The 27,628-nt window shown below is 47.7% G+C and overlaps 1 protein-coding gene across 4 annotated transcripts in view; it reads right to left on the bottom strand.

The window, feature by feature from the left end:
* Positions 1-233: 233 nt before the first annotated feature.
* Positions 234-27,628, bottom strand: part of PBX1 (PBX homeobox 1) — a 242,926-nt gene continuing 215,531 nt past the window's right edge. For 2 of the 4 annotated variants that reach the window (XM_073356383.1, XM_073356382.1), the window contains exons 7-9: positions 25,869-25,981; positions 24,489-24,578; positions 234-7,200 (exon numbers count right to left, since the gene is read on the bottom strand). In XM_073356383.1, the coding sequence (XP_073212484.1) occupies positions 7,108-7,200; positions 24,489-24,578; positions 25,869-25,981 (296 nt within the window). In that variant the 3' untranslated portion in view covers positions 234-7,107. The remainder of the gene's footprint in view (positions 7,201-24,488; positions 24,579-25,868; positions 25,982-27,628) is intronic. The other 2 variants (XM_073356385.1, XM_073356384.1) reach the window with 1 other exon arrangement.

The following is a 27,628-nucleotide window of genomic DNA, read 5'->3' on the forward strand; positions in this document are numbered from 1 at the left end:
TATGAATGCCCCAGCTCTGTGGTATGACAGTGTTGGAGGTCAGGATTGAGGTTCATTGGCAGAGCTGGGTTTGGGGTGAATGTGAGCTGACCAATACACAGCCCTTCAAATCGCCTTTCCAACTAGCTTCCGCTTTGTTTCACGCTTATATTTTGCCTTTGAATATAAAATACCATACATGTTCAGCAGTTTGGTTTTGCTTTGAAGAAATACACCAGTGTTTGCAACAAAAGAAACTATTTATTTGGAATATGCATTACCAGTACAAATCAGGAGACTGTAAAACCTACACCTTGTTAGTAACATTATAGAACATAAAAGTTTCAGTTGGGGTCAAAAAGACATAGGCCTTTGTCTTTACAGAAGCAGAAAAGCTTAAAGTTTCAAAACCAAGTCACAGCAGAGTCTTTTAGGTTTTATAATTGGAATCCATTAGAAAAAAAAAGCAAAGCAAAAGCAAAGAAAAAGCAGTTCAGAACAACTGGAACATCTTTACAAGAAGAAAAGGGTTTGCAATGAGAAATTTGTTTTAAAAACCCTGCAATGTCTGATTTATATTTTATTAATTCTAACACTAACGTGAGCGTGAAAGCAAAAGTATTCTAGGAAGCTTCAAGATAAAAAGCAAAAACAACTAGTGATGTGAAAAGTTGAGATTTTTTTTTTGGACCTCTTTAAAAGAAAGAAATGGTTAAAATTAATGGTTTTATAAACCTCTCTCCTTGAACTGGGACCTTTAACTGTGTTATTTTCAGGAGGTAACTGGAGTTTTATTTTCCTTTATCATGCTAACTACGTCTGCCTTCCAAATACAGCCCTCTGGTTCTACAAAAGCTTAACAAGTGCTTAACTTTCTGCATGGGAGGTGACCCAGTGAAATCAGTCGCCTTCTCCTGCTGCGTGTAAATTTAAGCATATGTGTAAGTGGTCACAGGATTGGAGGCCAAAGGCCTAGCTCTTACTCATCTCCAAACTTCCTGTCCAGTTCACGGACTGGTGAAAACGTGTTCTACCTTAGCGTCTGATCCAAAGCCCACTGGAGGTACGTGGAATTCTTTTCCTAGGACAGTCATACTGGTCCAGACCCATGATCTGTATAGTCCAGTATCCTGCCTCCAACAGTGGCAAGCAAGGGATGCTTCAGAGGAAGGTGCAAGAAACTCCACAATAGGCAAATGTGGGGTGACCTCCTCCCCCTGCGCCCATGAAGGGCTCATCCTAAGCCCTAATAGAGATTGGTTTAATCCCTGAAACATGTTTTTTCTCTCCCTTCCAGTACTCTTTATTAACATTGTAACTCTAGATATCTTTGTTATCCATATAAATCTTCAACTCCTTTTTGAATCTTGCTATATTCTTGGCCTCAATGACATCCTGTGGCAATGAGTTCCATAGTCTAAATTACAGGTTGTGTGAAAAAGTATTTCCATTGACATCAGTAGGCTTCGGATGAGGTCCTAATTGAGTTTAGATGAGGCGATGAGGAAATGGGGAAGCTTTTCAATACACAATAGAGAGGCAAAAAACTCCACACCAATTCTAACAAGCTGATCAGAATACGAGGATCCAATTATTCAAAATATTGATGTATTCTATGATAATGGCCAAAGTTCTGGAATGATATTTTTGTAAACATCAGTGTTTTGGGCCAGTGCTTTTAGACCTGATCCGAAGTTCACTGGAGTCTTTCATTGGCTTTAATGAGGTTTGGATCAAGCCCTAGGAGAAGCAGCACGTTTTTGCTGGGATCAATCATGAAAAGGAAAGCAAAACCCTACCATTTGATAGTGCTCAGAATTATAGACGGAAAGAAACTGCCAGCTGCGCTGTGAAAGGCTGGGCCTGCTACAATTGATGAAGCCGTAGCTCATGAAAGCTTATGCTCAAATAAATGTGATAGTCTCTAAGGTGCCACAAGTACTCCTGTTCTTTCTGCGGATACAGACTAACACGGCTGCTACTCCAAAATTTGAAAGGGTTGAGCTCAGAGACTAAGACTTGCATTTCACAGGGGCCCCGATTCAGGAAAGCATTTAAGTATGAAGTCCATCCCTATTCAGCAAAGCAGTTTAGCCTAGGATTTTCAACAGCACCTAAAGACAGAGATGCAATGGGATCTAGGTGCTGAACAACCGTAAATTCCTTTGAAACATCCTAATGTTTAGCAAGTGCTTAACTTTCACCATGTGCTCTGTTGACCCTAACTGCACTTAAGAACAGGCTGAAAAGCTTTGCTAAGTAGGTGTGGTTTGCTGAACTGGGGGCCATAGCTAAGTCTTGCCCCTGCACCTAGCAGGATGAGTGTCTTGGCCCACACCATGGCACTTAGGTTCATCTCTACAAAGGTATTTAGGCTCATAACTTCCACTGAACTTGAGCAACTGAGCCCAAGATCGGCAGTATTTGAATTTTCAGGGAGGAGGAACAGGGTGAAGTCCTTTCAGAGCCGACCGGATTCCATGAGAAAAATCAAACCAAAAAAATGGATTTTTGCCAATTAAGCTTTTCACATCACCTTGAATATACATCAAAAGTGGAGGAAGGGACGTTTACAAGGCCATAGTCCTGGACAATTTAAAAATCATCATCATCATCATCATAATTGCCCCCGAAAGGAAAAAAAAAAGGAAGGCAAACAAAAAGAAAACGTAATTAACTGGGTCTCAACGTTAATAAACATAAAGTGTTAGAATGTACCTATTATGCTCACTATTCCAACCCTTTTTTTTTTATTATTTTTTTAAGTTTTACAAAATGAATTACTGTCACTTTTTAAACATTGTGTAAGAGGAAACGAGTGTGCACAACTCTACAGTTTTCTAGCATTCTTGAACTAATTCACAAATGCGAGAAAATTAAAAATAAAATAAAATTAAAAAAAAAAATGGAAAAAAACCAAACTGAAAGAGAAGATGAATGTAGGTAGTTTGGTGTTATAAACTATACAGGAATGAAGCGCTTTTTGCCACAGAAAGAACTGGAGTGGAAATTCTTTCCCGTTCACTTTTGCGTGCTATGAGGGTCATTTTTAAATTTTTTTTTTATTATAAACACTATTAAATTCAGACTGCTTTTTTGGTTTTTTTTCCTTTATCTGAATATACAAGAACATTCATTATCAAATGTTCATTATCATCAATGCTACAAAGAACAAGACACAAATCGCAAGAAACAATGGAAAATGTTAATAAAGCTGAAAGAATCATCAAGGTTTTTTTTTAATTTTTATTGTTTTAATTTTTTTTTAATTTTCTGCAGTTTTTTTGTTTTTTTAATTTTTGTTTCATTTTGTTTGTTTTTTTTTTTTTTGGTATCGAAGTTAGGATTTTCTGGGCAGAAAAAAGAAAAAAAAATTCAAAGTTTGTGAGAAAAAGGCAACCAACCAGTCAGCAACAACAAATGTAAAAGGAACGAAAAAGGAAACCAAAAAACGTGACACGTTAAATACCATAAAGGAGTCAATGTCATGCCGTGGTGAATGGGAGAATGACAGGGAGATAACTGCAAGGAGGATAAATGCAGCTCCAGCTAACCGCTTCTGAGGACTGATCCCTGCTGCACTGGAGGTGGATGGCACGAAGTTCGATTCTCAAGCAGACTAGGGATCGCCAGGGGCAGGCTGCTTTATGTTGGCATGGCTTTAAATCTGTTTCTCAAATGATTCATTTTCAAAAGGTACCATCACAGCTGGCTCTGCAGACGGCCCTTGCACATACATGGAGGCCTCTTCGTTTCACTGAGGCACCATGCAGGCAGTGGGAGGGTGGGAAGGTCCACCTGCCTAGAGCCAGTCACAGGATCTGGACCACAGACCCCACTCCAGCAAAGCACTTAAGCACATGCTGAACTGTAAGCCCATAAATAAGCACTCCCATTTGTCAACTGAAATCACTGACTTCAACAGGACTGCTCACATGCTTCAAGTTAAGCATGCATTTAAAGTTCTTGGATAGACCGAGGCCCTAGGCTGTGATGTTGCCAAGACGCCATATTGGGAGAACAGCTGGGGGGCGATTTGGTGTTTGTATATCATCATTTAGCTACGAGGCAAGAGAGAATACGTGATGGCGGGATGCAGTATAAAAGCTTTATAGGCACAGGTGTGGGATGGGACGCCGCCCGACTGGCAGCGTCATGCGCTATCCCAGTCAGTCCAAGGATAGCATGCTGCCCCATCATGTGTCCTATACATTCCAGGTAGAGATGATCTAGACAATTTTTAAATGCTTAGGACCAAATGGTTCAATTTACTCCCACTGGTGAGTAGCTACATGAATAACCACAATGAACTAGAATGCAGGGACTACTTGTGGGAGTAACTGCTTACCATTGTGAGTAAAGGGGGCTCACATGTTGGACTTTAATTGGGACTATTTTTTTGTATCCCTCCACCTCTAAACATGGGTGTCTCAGCACACAGCTGACTGGAAAATTGTCAGGAGAAAGTGAGAGAATTTTTTTGGTCATTTTTTGTACAAGTTTCTAAAAAGCTCTGAATTCAACTGTACAAGACTCAGGGGTGGGAGGGAGATCTAAATATCTACATTTTAGAAACCTACACAATCCAGCCAAATTAGCTCATCTATTTAAAAAATAGTTACAAATTTCAAAGCCAATACCTTGGAGCCTCCCAGGGTTATTAGCAAGTGTTGTACATCCTGTTGGTAAGTTGGGATCTTCCCATTTCAACAGAATCATGCTTCCAATTCTAGCTTTTGCAGGGACTCAGTATCTCAAGTCCATAAACTCTTGCAGGACTGTTTATTGCCCATGTCTGGCCTCAAACCAATCTACATTTTTTTCGGTGGAGGGATGGCTATTTTTCTGGCAGAGCTTTGATTTCAAATGGTGGCTACTTGAAGCAGTTCAATAATTGCACTACGCTAATACTGGAATTGGTAGGAAAAAAAAGGCCAGTGGAGGTCAGTGGCCAGAGTGCAGATGATGTGCTCAAAGGTGCATGGATAGATACTGATGATCACATGGCTCTGCAATTTAGCAAATGGCGATCAGTATGCATAATTAACCCCCACACAGAGATCTTCTTAAGACTTAGATTTTGAGACACTCTCACACATGCCTATCTTGATGCTTATGAGCAGACCCACTGAGGTCAATGGGACTGCTGCATGTACGTGTTTTCAGGCTCAGGGCTGTAGTTTGTAAAAGAGAAGATTGGGCATATTTTCATATCATCCCTCCCATTAAAGTCAGTAATTCCCTCCCATCACACAAGCAGAACTCTGAATGCAGGCTGCCCTCCTGCTGAGGAGGGCTTGCCACCAGAGCTGCCCTGCTTTGTGTTCACCCATTTGAATTACCACCCTCACACCAGAGAGGCCTCCAGCTGAAGACAAAGATCAATCTATTTTAACTCTGTTGCAAAAGTCAGAGTTGGCTGCATCCTTCCCTCCTTATCTCATTTTGTTTTGTTAGTGTGCAATGGAACGTTCCACCAAGAATAAACCCCGCCTCCTTCTTAGCCAATCAGGAGCCTCTCCTCCCTACAGCTGACCAAGCCCTGCAGGAGACCCAACACTGGGAGCAAATCCTCCTGCTGCAAAATGCTGGAAGATCCTGGGTGCTGATTGGCTGGGTGGAATGTCACATGATTTATTTTAGTACTTATCATGTCACGTCTTAGATTCACAAAAAGGTGCGGACTGAAACCAGAACCTTAATTTGAAAGAAATCCCCAAACTAGAAAATTATTTAGTTTATGGGGCATTTTCCCCCCCTGACAAAAACAGCCCTGGTTTATTAATAGCTATTGAAAGTATCCAGTCCATACAACTTATGTATTGACTGTGTGTGCATCCATCTCTCCCCTCGCCCTTCTGTCTTCACTGCTTATCTGCTTGGCTATAAGGAACATTCATGCCTACTAATTCACAGGATGCTATCTGAACACCTTTTAAGGGCTAAACTGTACCAATGGATACATCTGCCTGTTTCTCACTGTACCTGCAGAAGGGGCACCCCAGGGCCCATCCAGTTCCCCAGCAGGTAGGCATGCACACCCCCTCAGAACACAACACGAGCCAGGCCTGGCTTGCTTTTCAAACCCAGTGCAACACTCTCGGTGCTAACAAGAAAAGACACTACAGACATAAGTGTTGTGCAAATTGGCCCCATCCCCATCAATTGCTCGCCAGTGTTTCTGCAGTGCTATGATCGGGTAAAACTATATGAGTGCTAAGTGTTAGCATTACAGATGCCCACAGTTTCTCACTCACTGCTCTCTGCTGTTTCCTTCCTAGAAGTACCATGATGCAAAGGCTACTGGCTAATTTTGGTTCCCTCGCACACTGGCAAAGGCCGGGTGTGTTTGCTGCAGAGCTGAATGGCTTGTGTTTGGGGTCTGAGGCAAAGCACGGTGGCAGAGGGAAGGGTTAGCGTTTGATATTTACACCTGTTTGCAAGCACAATGTCCTGGTACCTTTTGAAAGTGAGGAGAGCCTCAGCAGAGGATTTTTGCTCCCTTTTCCTACATGCCCAGCAGCACTGGGAATGCATTTATCTGCCCTGTCGCTGGAAATGCCCTAGGGATGACTCACTGAGGTTTTGGGATCACTTCGGAAAAGGAAAGCGTCCTGCTAGCTCTGTCCCCAGAACCGGAAGAGTGGTGAAGCAGCAGCAGAAGAGAGAGCAGATGTGAAGTATTCCTGCTAAGAGGTAGTGTGAGCGCAAGAGAAGCTGAAGGAGGTGGGTTGCCTGTTAGCAAAGGAGTGAGGTAAATTTTGGCTCTTCAAAACACCAGCATGGAAATGGACAGATGCTTTTGTTGTTGTTGTTGGTTTGTTTGTTTTTCCTCTTTAAATTCTTCTAACTGTTGAAAATATCCTTCAGGGAAAAGGTTGGGGAGGGGATGGTGGTGAGGGGAGAGGTGGCTTCTGCCCAGAAAAGAAAGGGAAAAGAGTATAAAGAAGTGTCCAGATTGGCTGAAAAAAGCATCCCGACGAAGAGAAGAGAAGGCGACTCTTCTTGTGTTTGGCCGATTGGTTCCACCTCCAGTCTGACTGCTTCAGTGTCAGGAGAGCACCCTCCCCTCCCACCCCCGGCCCCAAGTGGGGCCGGGGTCAGCCAGGGATGCGATTTGCTGGGCGATCAGTTGGAGGTATCAGAGTGGACGCTGCCAGGGCCTTCTGTGGGGGAGGTCACTGAGGAGGGGGTAGTAGCATCTTGCCAACCTCCATTAGCCTGAGGGAAACAAAGAGCTCAGTCAGTTGCTTTATATCAACAGGACAGCCAAGCCCAACGTTCCCTTCTCCCCTACTCCTGGCTAGCTCCTACCATGCTCCAGCCATTTCGCACATGCTGTTGTTGCCAAGCGGCTCCATATTACTGGAGTCAGAGGGCCCGGTCATCTTCAGGCACCTCAGTACCTTTAAATATCTGGCCCTGAGCCCCATGGGGCAACCTACCCTGAACGCCACCTCACAGACTGTCCATCCCCACTATTGGCTTTGCTGACCGGAGGCTGCTTCCACTTGCCCGTATTTGCTCAGTACAGCTCCTCCAAGCACAGCCACAAACTTGCCCCCCAGCCCTGTGCAGCACCTGACACGAGAGCAGACTTTGAACGACTGCGTGCCATAACCTCATGCTGTACGGGGCCGGGGGAGGGTGATGGTGCCCAAATTAGGGCTGGTCAACATTTGTCTGTCAAAACCAGAAAACTGGGGTTTCGACTAAACCACCATTTTCACGGAAAGCGCTTCCCTCAATGTTTTTTGGTCGAAACCCCAAAAACGTTCAGCCCAAACCTGAAACAGTCAAATTTGGGGTGAAAAGTTGAAACTTTCCAACCCAAACATTTTGGGTGTGTCTACGCTGGCAAAACTTGGACATCTGGCCTGGTGCAGCTCAAAGCAGGGCGAGAGGCCATATCTCTGCCCTGTTTATACTATTATGATTATTTGTATTAGCCCAGTGCCTAGAAACTCCAGTTCTGGAGCCCTTTGTGCTAGGCGCTGTACACACACACACAACACAACACAAATACAGGAACAGTGCCCAGTGCTGATATGGGTCAGATGCCTGCAGGTATAGACATGGTTTTTGTGACTGGCTGGCCATCCAAGCAAATCACCTTCAACTGGGAGGCGGGCTTTGTCTCTCCTCTGTACCTGAAAGACACCAGGACATCCCATTGGATGCAGAATCTGATGGGATGGGGTTCGGCAGAGGTGGAGCGCCCCTTATCTGGTTCGGCCAGTTTCATCACTACCTGCCTGGCGGATTGTACTTTCTTTTGTGTGGGTTGCAAAGTTGCCACATACTGCGTGATCTTTCCTATATAGGAGACATTTTTCAGCCGTCAAGTGCCATGGTAAAAACTGTCCCTTCATGCATGCATCCCTGGGTGTGAAACAAAGCCATGCACTGAGTTTAAGTTGATGTGGCTTGGAGTGACTCATCAAGCTGGCAGATTCAAGCTGAACTCTAAGGACGGCTCCAGAAAGCTGGGAGTCGAAGAGCAACATGTTTCTGGGAAGTATGAGATGCTTGCAAGTCTGGGGAGGCCGCATGGTGGCAGCAGCTCTCTCTAAGGACTGCTGAGCTGGCCCTTTTCACCTGTGTGAAATTTGCTTTCAAGTTTTTATCATGGTTGCAACATCATCTAGATGCCATGTTGGGATACAGGGTTAAAAGGACAGATTAAATTCCTGGTTCTGCTAATAAATAGCCTGCTGGCTCCATGGGATACATGTGAAAGGTGATACCTGGGATGGACACACACACCCTCTGAACATGTAAAGAAAAAAACCCCAAGCATTCCGACATCATTTTGGGGCAGGCACGTCTGCAAAGACATGCACTTTTTACTGGGGAGTGAGGGGAGCTGCCGGGCACCACCAAGCAGGATCAGTATAATCCTGAAACTACATTCAAACTACATTTTAAGATCGGGTTAGACAAACACCTGTCAGGGATGGTCTAGATAATACTTAGTCCTGCCTCAGTGCAGGGGACTGGACTAGAAGACCTCTTCTGGTCTTTTCCACGCCTTATGATTTTATGCTGGCTCTCCCGTCATACTGAAAGACCATTCTGCATGGAGGGGTTACATGGTGTAGGGAGTCAGGAATGAAATATGGATCCCTTCAGTGGTACCTCCTTGATCATCCAGTTAAATACCACTGAGGCGGACAGTGACTAAAAGCTGTCACTCTCTGATGGATTTTTGTGGCACCTTAGAGACTAATGCATTTATTTGGGCATAAGCTTTTGTGGGCTATATAACCCACTTCATCGGATGGGTTATAGCCCATGAAAGGTATGCCCAAATAAATATGTTAGTTTCTAACATGCCACAAGGACTCCTCGTTGTTTTTGCTGATACAGACTAACACGGCTACCCCTCTGAAGCCTGATGGAACTTTGACATCTTTGAGATTTGGATGCTCACAATCCAGATTCTAATGGTCAATTGTCCGTGTCAGAAAACCCAGCACCACCATCGAGAGTCTAACGTGCTTCTCCCCAACACCTCAGAGAACCAGGTATCCCCATACACAGGGACAATAGAAAACTTGTCACACTTCCCAAGGCGAGGGTCTCATGGGCCCCCACGAAAACTTTCCTTGCACTGCAGACAGGGAGTCACAACCCCAGCTCTCGCACCAACTCTCCCTGAGCAGTTTTGGGCTCACCTGGCCAGCTGTGAAAGGGGGATAACAAAGCCTGTCTGCCTTGCAGAGATATTGGGGGGGATCAGCTAATGCTTCGAAAGATGAAAAGCACCATACTGCTAAGAGTTACGGACTAGCACTGACCAGCCCCCCGGCTCACGTCTTCAGCTGAGAAGCCCGAGACTCAAGAAAAGCCATGGAAACAGCGCTCCCCTCTTGCCCACCAGAGTGGCCCTTCCACTTGAAATGTGCTGGCATGGCCATGTGGAGAGAACCTGCCCACGTTTGTCCTCTTCTGGGGTTAACCAGAGGACTTGGCCTGTCTGGCCCCTATTGCCCGCACCGAATAGGCTAAGGTGCTATAATGGAGACCTGCTCCTGGGCTGATGCTCCGCCATGCCAGGACAAAGAGACAGAGAGAGGTAGGATGGCAGAAAGGGGAAGCAGCACAGCCGGAGGAGCTGGGTGCACATCGGGTACAGTAACTACCACGCCCCCTGTGGGGGTAACGATGGAAGTCCTCTCCGGCTGGAAGGATGTGAGGCTGGGTCTTGCTGATGGGCAGCAGGTATGAAAGCAGGGAAAGCTGGGAGGAGAGGGGGCCCTGGCAAAGGGGCAGAGAACCCCTTGTGGAGGAAGAGTATTATAGACATGAATTTGCCCAGGTCTTTGGTGCCATTCAAAGGCCAATGGGGTTGTGATCTCTACGGTGAGCACACTCAGGAGTGAGCGCCCCCCAATCCAGGCTGGCCTAGGGGGCCTCAGGAAATCCCTTTCCATGCAGGAACCAACTCCAGAAAAGGGGCCCTCATGGCTGAACTGACCCCAGGATCCCAGCCAAACTCTGGCTGCCCTGCTGGACGTGAGCTGTGTCCGATGCTGTGGAATTTGAGATGTCTTCCTTCCTTATTGCCATGTCAACACCCAGGGTAATCCCCCGCCTGGCTTTCCTGCGGGTTATTAAGTAGAATAAAAATCACTAACAAGCCACCTCTGAGTGCTCATTTGTCCTAAAGTGCAATTACCGTCCGGGAAAGGACTCTGTGCAATGACCTCCTGGGTTTCTGGATTTATTCCCTCTTAATGACTCCACAACAAATTCACCGTGTTGGCGAGCAGGAAAACCCCATTGTTCTGTGGCCGGGTGCCGCAAAACGCCACGGTCTCTCTGTTCCTTCCATCAGCAGCCCCAGGGATGCCACAGTCACAGATCCTGCTGGCTGTTTGCAAAGCAGAGTGGGGCTCTCCCAGCTGTATCCCAGGCTGTGGAGTGTGTGTGTCTCAGGGAGATGATGGATAAAGATGTGGTGCTTTTCTAGGGACAGTCACATTGTTAGAGTAGGGAAGAGGGACCTGCTCTCTCCAGCACACTACAGGAGACTATGGTAGGAGGAGAAGGGGAACAGAAGGTTACCAGCCATTCCTTGGTTGCCGCCTCTCTCCTAGCTGCCTGGCCCCTTTGGAGAGAAGCAGATGTGCGCACAGCCTCCTTATCTCACTCTGACATTGATTCGATGCTACTTTAATTAAGCCTTCCAAATTCCTGCCAGCGCCCAAGTCGGTGGCAGCCGCTGTCCTGTTTTCGACATGCCTGAGCCATCTCTCTCTCGCCTCTCCTCCTCCGCACCTACCTCCGTAGTGCTCCGCTGACGCAGAGAATCCATCACTGCCTGTGACAGCCCAAGCTAGCCTGGTCCTGTACGAAAGTCTCATTTGCAGCCCAGAAATATGATGGGGTGCCCCAAAGTGGCTGATGTCAGCAGCAAGCGCGAGTGTCTGCAAACGGGCCATATGCCGTTACCACAGCTACCGTGGGCAGAGGTGGGTGGGGTGTGCCTGATTCCCTGCCTAAATCCCTCCAGCAATGGCACGGCTGGGGAGAAATGATCCTAACAGGAGGAAACACCACGCAGCCACCAAACACGGGGGATGCATCAGCAGTGTAGTCTACAGAAAGGAGGGAGAAACCCAGCCAGACAAACAGCAGCAACCAAGCTACTCTGTATCAATTGCAGGCTGTCCGTGAAAGAACAGTTTTGCGCAGAAGCAGAATACACACACACACAGCATACAAAGCCCATGTGCTCAGACACACTCAGATGGCATACATGTGCGTATGTATGTAGATGCTAGAACGAGGTGAAAAATTTCAGTCCAAACTCCCCCGCACCCCGCCCCTAAATATGCAGATTCAGGTCGATGGAAACATTTTGTGAATTTGTGTTGAATTTGCTGAATTGTTTTAGTCGCACCAAAATTCTCAATAAAAACAAAATTTCAGTTTTCTTGATTTTTGGACTTGAAACTACTTTTTTGTTTCAAATTTTACTTCAGTTTTATTTAAAAAAAGGTTAAACTAAAGAAAGAAACAAAATGTTTACATGCCGCTCCAAACAAAACTTTTCCAAATTTTTTGGTTCTCTGAAAAATGTTCGTTTCGGGTCAACCCAAAATGAATTGTTTCAATTTTATTTTTCAGTTCAAACCAAAAAAAAAAAAAAAATCCCTATTCCCACAGCTCTAATAGACACTTCCACACGCACACACAGCCTACGGCAGACATTCACTTTGTGTACACATATGCACGCACAACGCAGAGGCTTTGTATGCAAACACTTGCAGTCACACTACACACAGACGTACATTGACACACACACTTAGCTTAAGGCAGCTGATTTTATTCACCCTGTGTACACATTCATATATAGACTCACCCGCGGTCACACTGTATACCTATATTACACGCACACACACACACACATATATAGACAAATCCACACGCCTACTCTGCCTGTGGACGCCCATCCTCACACTGTGCACACACAACACGTACACCTATCGACCCAAATGCCCAAGGTCAGACAGTAAGCAGGCACCTGCAGTCACTTCTGTCCATACACCACATACTGGGACAGACACACATTGCTGATGGCTTCACGGAAGAAACAGCATACACCCTGACACATCTCTGACCATTGCAAGAGGCAGCAATTACCACAGATTATCAGCCCGACAATGACAGGCTGTGTAAAGAGAGACACTGAGCCAACTCTGCTGCCCGGAGACTGGCATACTCAAGTACACTTAGGACATGAATAGCAATTTACGTGCCATCACTGAGGCAAAACCACAATGGCTCTTTTGGCAGCCTCTTATTTTGAAGCCTGTTATTTGTTGGCGTTACAAGCTATAATCACAACAGCAACTTTCAAAACCCTTATCTTCTGTGACGCACCAAATCTATTTCAGAGCCGTAATTGCTATGTCACCAGAGAGTTTGCTGCTTAATGCACTCAAATGCCATTTAGTGTTTGCAGGGTCATTACGGCTATCAGAAAGGGGGAGTGGAGGCGGGGTGGTGTTCAGAACAGACCTGCCGTTCCTACTGTGCCTAACTATTTTAAAGGGTTTTTTTTTAATTCCATCCACTGATTAAACGAGTGAGTGAGTGAGAGAGAGAAAATTGTTCAGACAACAAATGCAGCGCTTGGCTATTTGGCTGATTGGGAAGCCCCCACTTTACTCATGACCGGTAATGGCCTTTATTTCTTAGAATGAAGAAAGAGCTCTTGCCCCCGGGCAGCCTCATAGAGAAGCCCAGGAAAATATTGATTCATTGTAGGTGTTGTGGCCTTTGGCTACAGCCCGTTTGGTGAGTTATCACCCAGGTGGCTAGCGATGCCCCCCACCCTGATTGGGAAATGCCGCACCATGCTGCTGCTGGTGCCCAGCGACGTCAATGGAAAGATGCCTATTGACTTCCATGGAAACCAGATCACGGCACATGGGATCCAGTGTGCTACAGGTGATGTTTCTCCAGAACTCTGAGCCACTAGCCCAGGCACGTTCGGCTCCAAGGAAGCTCATTATAACAGTACCCATTTCAGTCTCACCTTGCATTTGAAAGGATCTCAAAATGCCTTAGACTAGATGGACGGGGTTCTCCAAAGAGCCCGACACTGGCCGTACTCTGCTCTCATTGACACCTGCAGTAAAAGCCTCACCGGCTTCACCGGGAGCAGAGTTAGGCTATCGCTGACTGCTTCTGGGAATCCCATGGTGTGTACACACACACACACCATGGACTTAAGGTTGCTAATTGGGTTTTCTCCCAACAACGCAAACTCTAAAAAGCGAGAAATCACAAGTTCAGACAACAGTTACAGCCAAAGGAATATCACTCTCCAAGCACTAGTCTAGATGACCAGGCCACATCCCTACCCCATCCTCTACAGTGCATACAGCCCCATAATCTGTGTCCAGACTCACCCCCTTCCTGGGGGTTGGCTACAGTGGCAATGTCAAAGTACAGCCTAAGCTTCCTCCCTGAGTATTTCCCTCCAGACTTTGTCTATCCTTGCTCTTGCCTCCTTTATTATTATTTACTGCTCACATGCAAAGACACAATCCCCTCCCTGGCAAGCTTACAGTCTAAGGAGACGGGGGGGGGGGTACAATATGTGTAAAGAGGACGCAACACACAAACACTCACACTCTCTCTCTTCTCTGCTGGTTTCCCCTTATATTCCTGCTGGAGTTGACAAGCTACACTTACCTTGATGAGCCAGCCAGCCATTCAGCAGCCTTACACTGCTTACACTGCAATGCCATGCCCTTGTTTTCACCATTCAAGACCCATCTCCCGAAGTCTCACGCTGCTGCCAGGAGAAGACCTGGGCCCTTTGTTATCTGCTGAGTTTCTTGTGTCCTGAGTGAGGTCCATGATCACCCCTTGGGGCCTCAGGGGGCATGAATGTACCCCCATCTCTCCCTAATACAACTGATAAGAGCAGCGTACAGCAGCCCCGAGTGGGCCCTCTTGCTCTCTCTCGTCTGTAAGGGGTTACAGCACAGGGTACATCAGGGAGTTGCCAGGGGAGCAGGTGACTCAGATGGCTCCTGCCAGCTGCAATGGCTCAGCTGCAAGGAAGCTCCCTGTACTAGAATGTGGGCGCACCTCACAGGCACTAGGCAAAGTGCTGCCCCGACATGGCCTTCTATCTGCATGAGCCTTCTACAGCCCTGGTTACCCCAGACCTCATGGCCTCGGATAGCTCATATCTACCCCACAAGCTCCAGCCTCCTACATGACACACACACTGTGGGAGAGACAAGTGGCTCCCCCTGGTATTTTGGACGAATGCCTTTTTTTGGCTCTCCTCTTGGAGTGCCCAAGGCCCTTTATATTCCTCTGTCAGCCTGATTGCCCCTCTGCTTCAGGATGCAGCCATGGCTGGGATGATCTCACCAACGGAATCACCTCTAGATGTTCTCCTGGCGCTGCGCCATCTCCACCAGTCTGGAGGGCAGGGCCTGGTGCTCCCATGTCTACATCTTCACAGATACACTATCGAGTCCTATTATTGGGATCGTGGGTTCGGGCCAATAAGCTGCCCACTCCATACGCTCAGCTGCCCTCCGAGCGCAATCGGCTCATCTCGGAGTCGCGGATGGTTATTTTCTTCCAATTGGGCGAAGGCAGTAGCTACCTGCCCCTGCAGAGGCATCTTGTGCAGAGCTCAGTACACAGCCGAAGAGCTGAAGACTCCTCTCCCAATGGGACGTAGCAGCCATCTTCTGGTCCCAGTGCTTGTGCCCAGAGGGGCTGAGTTTGGCTGGTCCCCTGGGCAGCACACATGGGTTAATAAGTCTCTGAAGTGGTTGTTTCTGGAACTGCTGCTGCACCTTCATGAACCACAACAAGAATGGTTGGTTCTCAGCCTGGGCCTCCTACTGGGCTTGTCACTGCAGGGCTGCAATCTGAGCTCACTCTTATTCCTCTGCCATTTCAGTAGGTCATCATCTTCTTGCTCGCCTTGTGCAGGGGGTGTCCAGGCTCCCCACTTGTGGCATCAAATGAGATAGGGCTGAGTCCCTACCCTGACCTCAACAGGGCCGACAGACCTGGAGCAAGCTTCCAAACTCACTGCTTGCCTGGAGCTGAGCTTGACTTGATGGCTCAAAAGAAAAAAAAAACCACTACCATGACCGAGCCCTCTGCTGAAGCTTTCTCAGTTGATCTGGTTGTCTCTTTAAGGCTTTACTCCAGTACCACCTCTATCCTGGCTTCCTAGCTCCTCCCCGCACAGAGCCGAGTTAATGAACAGCATGTGGACTCAACAAACAGCCTTACAGAGGGTCTAAACCCTGATAACGGGGTGGGTTCACAGACAGGTCCGAGCCTCTCTCAGAACCACCCAGCATCTAGCCACGCCAGCGCACTGCCACCCTCCCCATCGCAGTGACACTCCATTCAGCAAGTCTGTCCCCTGGAGAACTGAACCTCACCCTAGCCCGCCAACCTTAAACTTTAACCTTCCAGGGCCACATTTACTGTCTATTCCCATAATCAAATTACAATCTCAGCATCCCCATATACCAGCCACCAGACAGAGAAAGAATCCAAAGTTGATTGGAAGTGAATCAACGTTTCCTACCTTATCAAAACCACAAATTTCTAATTGATATCTACCTCGTGGCCCTAAAAACCAATCAGATCAGCTATCAAATACATGCTGCTAAATAAAGCCATACACAAATATTATTGAAATGTGCACGTGCGAACACACACACACACACACACACAGTGTCTCATATATATTCATAATGTTATATACAAAAATAAAACAGGTCACGGGTCAGGTTGTGCATTGCAGTGTGATTTTCAGTTCTTTGACTTGTGTACTGATGGTGCATATAGACAGGGTCTTTAGTGTGTTGCTCCGATTGAGTACTGTGATGGTCTTGGGATAATGCTTGGAGACTGGGTATTGTGTAGAGTGTGCATATTGCCCTAACTTAGGATTCCTCTGTTTTTTAGTGTTTGTGGTGCTGTGGTGAAATACACTTGGGCCAACTTAACTCTATGGGGGGAATTTCCTAGGGTTTTGTTGTTGTTTTTTTTTAACACAATTAATCTATTTAAGCGTGAGGGGCCAAACCCAGGGCCAAAGACTAGCTGAGGAGCTGGAGAGGTAGAGCGGTGAAAAACATCCCAAATAATCATATCTCCTCTTCTTAAAACTTTGCACAGCCAGCAATGAGAGTTTTAACCGGTGTGGCTACTTCATCTATCTGCCATGCAAAGCTTTGCATGGGAAACAGGAGGAACCTGGCCTATAATCTTTAGACATCTAGCTGGAGAAACTTTAGCATCAGCCAAAGATGTTGCTATGGGAAGCATAAAGATTTTTAACAGAGCAGATATGATTGTTTCCCTGGCTTTGCAGTTGCCTTAGTGCCACTCCTTAGCCAGCTCCACTCCTGACACATCCCCTGCTTTAAATCCTAGGAGGCACCTTGCTCCCCCACATCTCCTGTCTCTAGTCCACTGCCCCACATGGTTTTCTTCATGAAGAACTTGCATGCTAAAGACATAAGGGTGGGGTTTTCCAATGCGCTCAGCATTGGCCTAACTCCGCCTCTGTTGAAGTCAGTGAAACATCCCTTGACTTCGCGGGGAGCAGAATCAAGCCCAGCCCGAACACCTTTGAAAATCCCACCTGAAAAGTGCTGGGTTCACAGTTTACCAGCAGAAAACGGGAGTGCCAGGGGACAGCAGTGGTCAGTGAGCACTGGACTGGGAAGGCCTGGTGACAGAGCGGCATGCACAAAGGGGCCACAATAGCAGCTCCCTTCTGGCGCAGTTTAGGATGCAGAAAGGTGGCATCTACGCTGAAAAAAAACAGCTCGTGGCTGCGAGTCTCAAAGCCCAGGTCAGCTGACTTGGCCTCATGCTATGGGGCTAAAAATAGCAGTGCAGATGTTCCTGCTTGGGCTGGGCTCCGAGACCACCTGCTCGCCAGGATTCAGAGCCTGAGCCAGAATGTCTACACTGCTCTTTTTAGCTCTGTAGCATAAGCCCGGATCAGTTGACCTGGATCTGAGACTTGTTGCTGCCAGGTTTTACTTTTATTTTTTGTGGTATAGACATTCCCAGAGAGACCACAGAAGAGCAGTTCTTCTCCCGCCAACTTCCTAATGTCCAGGACTTCAGCTCAGGGAACGAGTCTTTCCCCACAGCTCAACTACTAAAGCACTTATTTGCGGAACTAGCTGAGCCATACGGCGAAGGATGCTTTCCTCGCAATGGATGCATCCTTTGCAGAAGGCTGCTGTCTTTGTCAGCTTCCCAGAACTGCCTCTTCCTGCAAAAATGCATCACACAACCTGTGCAGTGCTGAAAGCAGTTTGTCCAAAAATACGCCACGATATTGACCAAAACAAACATAGGACAAACATTGCAGAGTGAATAGACATGGCTGTCAGTGAGAGTGGTTATAAGACAAAAATTTGCACATGAAGGTATTTTCCAAATAGAATGCATATTCAATTTGGGAATCATCTATCAGTAAGTCTGTGCAATTTGGTTTGCTAGAGGGAGCTAAAAAAAGTGTAGGCTTGCAAATGAAATTTCAAAAGGGGTGGCTTAAAACTCGTTGGCTAATTAACCGACTGATTTGTATCCTTGCAAGGAACTCATTCTGAACTGACAGAGTATTTGGGGAACATGGTGTTTAATAAAACACAGCCAATCCTGGCTTTAAATGCAAAAAAGTCAACTATGAATCTGCTATAGAACCTTCATAAAATCACACATATCCAGTTCTGTTGTGTGTGAAATTTCCTATCACGCAAAGTGAATACCACTGCAGAACAGTTAGTTTCTGCCAAAAAGAAGCTCCTCTATTGCAGGAAAAGTGGCATTTTGAGATGGGATTTTCACAGGAGTCTGTGGGACTTATGCAACCAACTCTCACTGGAATTCACTGCCATTTGGGCTCCAAAATCCTTCATGTTCCTTTGAAAATCCCAGCCTTGAGACCCCAAGAGTGCATGTATGGATGTTTGCATCCATGCACACACAGGTTATATAGACAGACAGATACCTGCCACTGAAATGCATCTCTCTCTGGAGTGGAGGGTGACAGCTGTTCAAGGGAGCACAGAAATACTATGCAGCAGTTGTTATGGAAGGGCAGGGAAGAATAGTGTCTCAAACTGAGCTTGTACCTGGAAGCTTGGGGAGACAGAGTATAGGTATCCAAGCCAGTGTTTGGCCATAACATGACATTTAACTGGCCTACACTCAGGATCTCCCAGGCCAGAGTTCTAGCCCACATGGGGAGAGCGCTCCGGGAAGCAGATCAGAAATCTACCCAGCTCATGTGTGTGTGTGTGTGTGTGTGTGAGAGGGGGAATGCCCACACTGCACCCTCCCTGTGACTGCTGCAGTCTGCTCCGTGTGGCACAGTAGGCCAGCTCCACAGGGTGACTGGCACCCTTGGGGCACATGGAAGAAGCAGCCCCTGCATTCATAAGTGCAGGGACTGGCGCCTTTGCAAGGTGTGGGAAAAGCTCAATGCACCCACCCTCCTGCACTCACAGGCTAAGGACAAAAGATAACCCACCCCTTCGTGGCCAAATCGTGAACATCTCGCAAGTGTCACAGCGCCGCCGGCTCAGGACTAAAAGGGAAGCGCGCCATCTGCTGAGTCACCAGGATTCCTGGCTCCCCATGAAGCGGACACTGTCATTGCTCACAGCCAGCGAGTTGCTCATTGGAATGGTTTAACAGAGACAGCTATGCTGGGGCTTTATGGACTGGAGCGTTGGTCTCCCCCCGCCAGCTGCTCCCTGGGAATGCCATGGCACCAACCCAAGAATGCTGTGTGTCAGGAGTGCCAGAGACAATGTAGGATCCAGGCCTGTATTTTTGCCTGAGATAGTATTTTGGGTTTTGCTTGCCTGTTTGATTTTTTGATACACATACATTCTTACTAATATGTGTAAACAAAGGACAAAGACACTGTGTATGTTGCTTCTGCCTAACCAGGTGGGTTTGTTGGTATAACAGGAACAGATAAGAACAATTAAAGTGTTACTGGGCATGGTGGGAGTATAATATATGAGCACACACTTTAAGACTGCCTCAACTCCTATCTCAAGGCAAGGTCAAGCAACCAGTTGGGAGGGGCAAAGGCAGATTGGGGGGAAGGTATAAAACACTAAAAGGCCAAAGAAATGTCCGCCCCTGATCATAGCACAACCTCACTCCTTACCCTTCCTATGGGGTACAAAAGGGGTGGGACGAAGACCCCAGATCCATGACCCCCCAAAACAGAACATGAGCATAAGTTGTAAGGGGTGGGACTGTGGGCATGCATTTCAGGTATAATTATGCCTGCTGAGGAGGGGGGGACGGGACACTGGGAAACAAGGCTCTGCAGCATCACAGTTATGGTGTACATGCTTGCTGGAAACTAACCCAAATAAACGTCGCATTGCCTGCACTTTGAACTTCTGCTTTCTGTCTGCGTGACAAGAACCAGTGGAGAGGGTGAAGGGAAAGCCCTCTAACACTCTGCACTTGCCACGCCAAGATCTCCCCAAAGTGATGAACTCACCTGAGGTGGCACCTCCTCCGACAAACGAGCCACGGGAAGCGTGGCCAGAAGTGGCCTCAAATGGCTGAGGGCCTAGCTCTGTGGGTGTCTAGTTGGCAGGTAGGGCTCTCAGCTGGGATGTGGGAGACCCAAGTTCAAGTGATTCAGAGCAGAGATTTGAGCGTGGGTCTTGCACATCTCAGGGGGAGGGACTGGACCTGGTGGCTAGGCTGGGGTCGCACTCGCTCCACCTGTGAAACCTTCCAGAGGGCGCATCCGTCGAAACCGATATGTTCTTGCACAACGTTTCGGTTCTGACAAAAGGGCATTTTCCAATGGAAAAAAGTTTGTGGCGCATTTTTTGACCAGCGTCCTCATTTCAGACTTGCAAAGCCTGGCTTTTGCATTCATCAGTTGGAAAAGTGGCTGCTCAGCACCCTGTGAAATTTTGGCCCTGGCCACATTGCCACACCAGTGGCAAAGCCAAGAACAGAACCCAAGAGTTCGGATCCCCAGTCTGGAGTCATTGTCACAAACTCAGCAGTTCCAACCTGAAACGCTGGGTCCCATTTCTAGGCACGAGAGGGCCATTCAGTTGCTGGCCCCTCTGCTGCGACTGCCAACCAGGGGGCCAGTCTGTGCAATTCGTGTGTGTGTCATGGACATGTGGCCACAGCCTGACAAACAACTCACAGCTGGCACTAGTTAACCCCCTTGCTGGCATGTAAACACCCCTCCCTCTCAGCCTTAGACATGGCCCCCAGCTCAGGGGAGGCGAGGGGGAACTGGGGAAGGAAGGCTGTCTGGCTGCATGGTTTTCTTACCTGCCTGCTTTTTGACCCAAATTGGTCCTGGAACAGAGGTGCTCCAGCACTCATAGCCCCCTATCTCTTTGAACAACTCTAGAAGTCCAGCTCCTAGGACCCTAGAATCCTGGGCACTTCTGGGTCCCAACCCTGTGACTCAGGCCTCCGTTACCTCTACGTTACCCTAATATTTACATTTTTGTTCTCGCCCCTCCTAGGCCGTGTCTCACCAGGGTTCAGACTCCCCACCACTTCCTGTCAGTCCCGTTCACTTTATGAGTCAAAAGGTGACTCCTGATTCCAACAGCCAGCGATGCTAACTCCACCTGGGATACGCAAATCCAGCTGTTTGCTCTCCGCCTCAGACATCAAACACAGGCAATACAGATTGTACGGTTGGGTGGGAGCTGATAAGGCTGTTGACAATGTACAGGGCAGAAGGGAATCCAGCTATTTTAGCTCTGCAGAGCTAAAAGAAGCAATCATTTGGGATTTGTCAGTAACGCGGGAGCTCTGACTAGAAGACACACTGGGTGCCGGTCTACAGCATACACAGAGGCCCTTTTGGCTCTGTCTTGACTACAACCTTATTTTAAGACTGAGCATCCACTGGGAGACATGATGCCAAGGCAGTGACGGCAGAGGTTGAAAGACCATAGTGGGGAAGCTTCCTTAGTTGCATCTGTCACTAAACTATGCAATGACAGAGCTGGGAAACACTCTTCAGATTATTCAGCCTCAGCACGCAAGATCTCTGCAAGATCAACATAGTCTTGACCCCCTGCCGCAAATGGGATCTTCAGCAGCATGAATTCTACCTGGGTTTTAACGCATGCATCTCAGAGTGCTTCCAGTGATGGTTTAAGCTGTGACCGGCAACGCAGAGTCTCCTTCCCCTAGACACTCCTGCCCCCAGAGTGGCGGGCTGTGTGCTCTATTCACTCAGCTGCTCTCACTGTTGTGGGCAGTCTCTTTACTCTGGAAGCTGGGAATTCTGCACCGATGTGAAATGTAACTGGGTCCGGTCGAGCTCTGCTGTAGTGTGACTACAAGCCCCAGCCTGGCGGCTCGCTCTGCCTGTAGTCTGAGTTGGACACAGTGTTCTTCTCCACTTCCTGTCTTAAAATTGCTGCGGAGTGGTAAACACCCGTCAGAGATCTCCCCAGAGGTGGCTGTGTTTCAGTGGTGGGGGGGAAGGGCTTCCTGTAGAGACAGTTTGTCGAGGACTTTGGGATCCTCCGGGATGAAAGGAGGTATAGAACTTATGTGATAATGAATGCTACATATAGCAGTGTACTGTCAGGGATGGAAGAGTCACAAAGTATTTGGGGGGAAGGGGGGAGCCTCAGACAGAGAGACAAACGAAGATGTTTTCTCGACCTGCTGCTTGTTTGCAAATAATCTGTCCCTCACCCCACAGCTGAGCAATGTCTCAATGCATCCAACCAATGAGCAAGGAGCTTCGTGCCGGTCACACCTGAGAAACACCGCCAGGAACAGCCCTCTTTTATGCATTTTTTTAAACCATTAGCCAACTTGCCATCCCCACATAACTCCCCGCCCTCTCCCAACCCCTTTGGGCCGAATACTCCTCCTCTCCCCCCCAAACCAGCCATCAAGTCCCCTATGCCCCTGAACTGAAAGTGGAAACATATCGCACAGCCCCCGTCTGTGTCACCACAGATTCTGACTTTCTAATGCTCTGTCAAGGGTCATTTGGGTCCCCCCAGTTCTGCTGCTGGCCTGTAGTACCTGGCTGAACAGAGTGGAGGTGCTCTACTGGGCCCTGGGGCTTGTATTTGGCTCTTGAGATTGCTCTCCCTCCTTCTGTCACCCTCCACCCCCCCGTTAGTAGCAACTCCCCCAATATTTTGACTTAACCCAGAATGCTGCTATTTTCAAATACTTCCCTGGCCGTAACAAGCTCAGCCTCTCCTCGGGGGTATTTTAATTTATACAAAAGTATCATATCTTATCACGATCAGTCTCCGATTCAGTTGCTCTTCAGTATTAAAAATCCAGAAAGGGAATAAATTCAGCGACCGTAGAAATTAATGTGGAACGATGGGATCTTTCATCTGGCATTTCCAAGCACAGTTTTTGCAATGGGCTTATGTAATCAGACATAATTATCTGCACATGTTCAGTTGCATTACTTCACAAAGCCGCCTGGCTCTGCCTCGTGACGTCAGGTCTCTGTGCTAAGCCTTAATGTCCCTTTTTCTCAGCACAGCTGAATTAAAAGGAAGGTAAAAGCAACGAGCCAAGCCTTCTGCCACGTGTCTCTCTCCATGTGTGGTGGTGTTCTCTAGCTACACCCCTGCATTGGTGGATTTTTAAATTTTTATTGGCCATCCCAATGCCATGTAGTCTTGATTTTCTGCCTAACGCTGGAAAATCTCTAATTTCAGCCTCCATTTGGCTCCGTAAAGGAAATACAAGGGGGATCAAAGCAAGGGGCTTCCCTTCGTGCGAGCTGGTCGCAGACTGAGAGAATGGAGACGGCTAGATGCCATGTCCCGCCTGAGAGAGAGAGTGAACGAGCGCAGGGAGGTTGTTTTAATGCTTCCACTCATATCATATCTCATTCCCGGTGCCTTTGTTTCAAAATGACATGAACTCACGGCGAACGCCTGGTGGGACCAAGGGCGTCCTGCCCATTCCTGCAGTGAAGGTGGCAAGTTTGGAACAGATCCCCTTGGGTGGGCTGCGTATGGATCCAGAAGGCTATCTGGAGAGACAGGGAGGGGTCTAAACCCTTCACCTCTCCTCTGCCCCCACCGCCAATGGATTCCTTTTCTCTCCCTCCCTCTCTTCCCAAGTCAGATGCACCAAAAACAAAACCACATTGCAAACACATTTCCCTCTTCCGAGCATCCCCAGCCTGATTCCGTGACCTCTAAAAGGGCCAGAGAAAAACAAAACAACCACTCCTCGAGAACAGCTTCCTTTTCCAGGCTGCCCTCTTGTCCCCGCTTGCTGTCACTGCCGCTGAGATGGCGGACGATTGATCTGAGAAATGAAGTTGGATTGCTGTCCCGAATCTACACTCGGTTCTCCTTGTGTCTGTCTGATCGATTTCACTCTGTACGACACAGCTTGTCGCTATGAATTTTCATGCTACTTGGGAGCCGCCAGCGCACCCAAGAACAAGTAGAAGATGTTTTTTCACCCTCCCCCTCTTTTTTATCATCATCATCATCATCATCATCATCATTTTTTGGCTTTAGACGCCAACTAGGGGAAGCGTTATTTTTAGACCCTGGCTCTGTCCATGATGGGCTCTGGCCATTGGCCTCCTTGTGGAGATTTCAAGGCCTGGCTTGTGGTGACATTCCCTACCACTGCTCTACTAGGTGTCACCTGTTTAGCAGCTCCTCTCAGCTGAACGCATGTGGCCGCAGGTGCCTTGCAAACGCTGATCGTGTCTGACAGGCCTAGACGCCAGCTGCCTGCATGAAGCCTGCCCAATCACCACTTTTTGTGGGCAGAACTCTGCCGTTGGCGTGACCGATACAGAAGCAATAAACTAGGTGACCGTAAAGCTAAGACAAGTGCTACTAAGTGGCATTCTGAGCCCTATGGCTTTGAAATAATTGGGAGTGAGAGAACAAAAATGAAACACACACAAAAAAAAAGAAAAACAAGCCTATTTTTCTTACACTGATGCCCTGCGGACTATACATCTGACTTGCTGCGAGCCCGTCATTGTATCCTCCTGTCTGGCTGATAACATGGCGAAGGGTATCCACCTAAACAGACCAACAACAACAAAAAAGAGAAAATTAGAGACAGAGAGAGATTATTAGGCAAAGCCACTCTGGTTTGTATTTCGGCATGTTATCAAAAACCCAAACACTGTGATCATTTGCAGGGCGACTTTTGGGATGGAAGATGGAGGACACCCTCCCCCCGCCGGCATTGTCACTCTCGGTTGTCAGTTCTGAGCATTGCAACAAAGACAGTGGGGAGGAAAGAAAACTCAACAGGGGCAGTCAGTTCCTTGCTGCAGCTAACTCAGTGATTATGCACAGGAAGGAAACTCTAGCTCCCCTTCCCTCTGTCTGCCCCTCCATGCTTCAACCCACTGGGATGCCCATGTCAACCAAAGAGACGCAAAGTCTAGGTGAGCGTCATTCATGTGACTTCTTTGCTTGTTTCCGGAGGGCACGGAATGTGTGCATGCCTACCATTGCAATAGATCACCATCCCTCCCAAACCTCGCCTTGCTGCTCCCCTCCCCCAATTACCATCCCACGCCACAAGCTGGCTGATCCCCGTCAATGACACCTTGTTCTGCATCCATGGTGACAACAGGGATGGCTTAGAAACTCTCTTTGCCAAGGTGGAAATGTTTGAGTGGGCATCACCTCCCACCAGCTGCAAAGCCCTGACTGCCAACTGGACCCATGGAGTTGTTGGTGGTGGATGGGAAGCAAGAAGTCTATAGAAAATGTTATGTGCATCTAAGATAATTAGCGGGCATGACCCTCTGTTGTCCAAAGCTGTTGACACTCCTGAAATGATGCCCAAAGCCCTTCTCTGTCTCATTGGACTCGAGAGGGGCTGTATGGCTGCCAAAGCCTGTGCTGTTGGTTGTTAATTAAAACAGGGCGTATTTGTACATTTCAGCATTGCTCTTCTTTCAGCAGATACCGAGCTTCAGCATCAAACGAACGAGTGGAAGCCTTGCAAATGAAACGCCAGTACGAGCATCTGGTCCCGTCCCTTGAAAAATAAAGCAAGCGAGCTAGACCTTGGCTAATTTCATTTGAGCACACACCTGTTCTTTTAAACCTCTCCTAACACAAACTAACAAGCCAGAGCCAAATGCATTCACAAAGTGTGGGCAAGATTCCCCAAGACAATGGTTTTTTTTTGGTTTGGTGGGGGTCGGGAGGTTTTTCCTGTTGGTTTGTCTGATTGGTTTGTTTGCACCATTTAAGATTTCTCTTTTGGGACCGGAGTGGGAAATGCCAATACAATCAAGGGCTCTTCCAACACTAACGCATTCACTGGCAGCACATCGGATGGGTCCCTACCTGTGACTGCACGTTGGCTCCAACCTGGGCCCCTTGGTAAGAATCCCCATTGAGTGACTGCACGCTCATGAACAAATCTCCAGAGTTTGACATGTTAAAAGAACTGGAAGAACCTGGAAAGGAAAGAGTGAGGCACCTGAATCATAGAAAGGAAAAGGATCCACCCCGCAACTCTCAGCCAAGAGGAAGGAACGACATGCAAAGCAACCCCAAAATGAAAACAAAACACACAGTAGGTTAGTAGTATGAAGAACAGAGCAAGCAAAAAAAAAAAAGGGTGCAAACTTGAGGTTATACAAAGCCACACATCATTACATCTCAACATAAGGCTTATCCTTTAACAGCTTCCCAACTGGGGGGAGAGGGGGAACGACGGATATTTTCGAAACCAGCCTAGGGGACTGGGATGCCCAATTCCCATTCATCTGAGCACATCCAAATCCTTTAGACAGTTTTGAACAGCTTAGCGCATAAAGGGCAGATTATTTACTCGTCCCCGGGACAGAACTCCCACAGATGTTCATAGGAGGTCTGCTGGTGAGATGAGCGTGGAATGTGCTTTCGCGGAGGTGAGGTGATAAAAGAAGGGGTGCTGCTCCCTCCACGATAAATTCATTAATGGACAACTTCATCAGGTGGGGGTAGCAGTCATCCATGAGCTAAGGTTCACAAGGACGGGAAGGCATCGTATAGCCTTTTCTTAACATCCTTTGACATCCCACACTTCCATTCTGGCTTCATTGGTTAGGCAACTCAAGCACCCATGATGGACCATCAGAGAATCCCCTACCCCTTTCCATGCCAGCCGCCTAGCAACAGTGAATTCTGCAAGCAAATTGAAGATCAGGGATCTCACCGCATGCAATAGTCGCAACTGCTAATAATAAAGAGACAACTGGGTGGGACAGAGAAATGTCTTTGCAGAAACAAGGTTTTCTGCTTCCAGCTCTGAGGTACCTGACCACCTCCCCCGCCCAACGACCAGAGGAAACAAAACCATTGCACAACCGGAACGCGTGGAAAAAAATGGTTTCCCGGGATTATTTTGAAACTCTCGTGCAGCTCCGCGCATTAAGTGTGAGAAAGCTCAACGTGCAAGGTTGGGTTATAAACATGACGTTCACCTGGCAAGGGGGAGACTTCAGGGGCCCAGGTCAGCTCCACTGTACTGATCCAATCCCAAGCTGCTCAAATTACCCTCCCCACCCCCTTCGAACCCAGATCGGCAACCATCGTCTTGGTGGAATTGCCCAGCAATGAGTCATGCGTAAGCTCTGAAACAAATCAACAGCCCAGGTCCCTCCTCCTGTCATGGAGAGGGAGTGAATAATCCCACCCAGGGAGGCTCTTCTGATGGAACCTGCTTCCAAGAAGGGGACAGGAAGTCAGCTGGTGAGAATTTGGCCGGTGCAGGTGTTAACTCTTGGAGTGTCTCTTCACAAGGGCCTCCCACGTGAGACTGTAGAAGGTCTCAAAATTAAGGAGAGTTGGGAAGATCACTCAGCAATAAAAGCCTGACCTAAAGCCCACCGTAACCAACATCATCCATTGCTTGACATCAGTGGATCAGACCCTAAATGTGCTTGGAAAGAACACAAACCAGTAGAGGCTACAGTGGCTGTATTGCTGCGAAACACTGTCCGGTGTGTTGCAGAGAATAATCCAAGAATAAGAAACAATAGGAACTCAATAGATAAGAATACTGAAACCTCCACATCTCTGGCTTAGCAGGCAAAGAACTTCCATTTCCTTTCTGCACC

This window comes from Lepidochelys kempii, chromosome 8, assembly GCF_965140265.1.
Source record: "Lepidochelys kempii isolate rLepKem1 chromosome 8, rLepKem1.hap2, whole genome shotgun sequence".
NCBI lineage: Eukaryota > Metazoa > Chordata > Testudines > Cheloniidae > Lepidochelys > Lepidochelys kempii.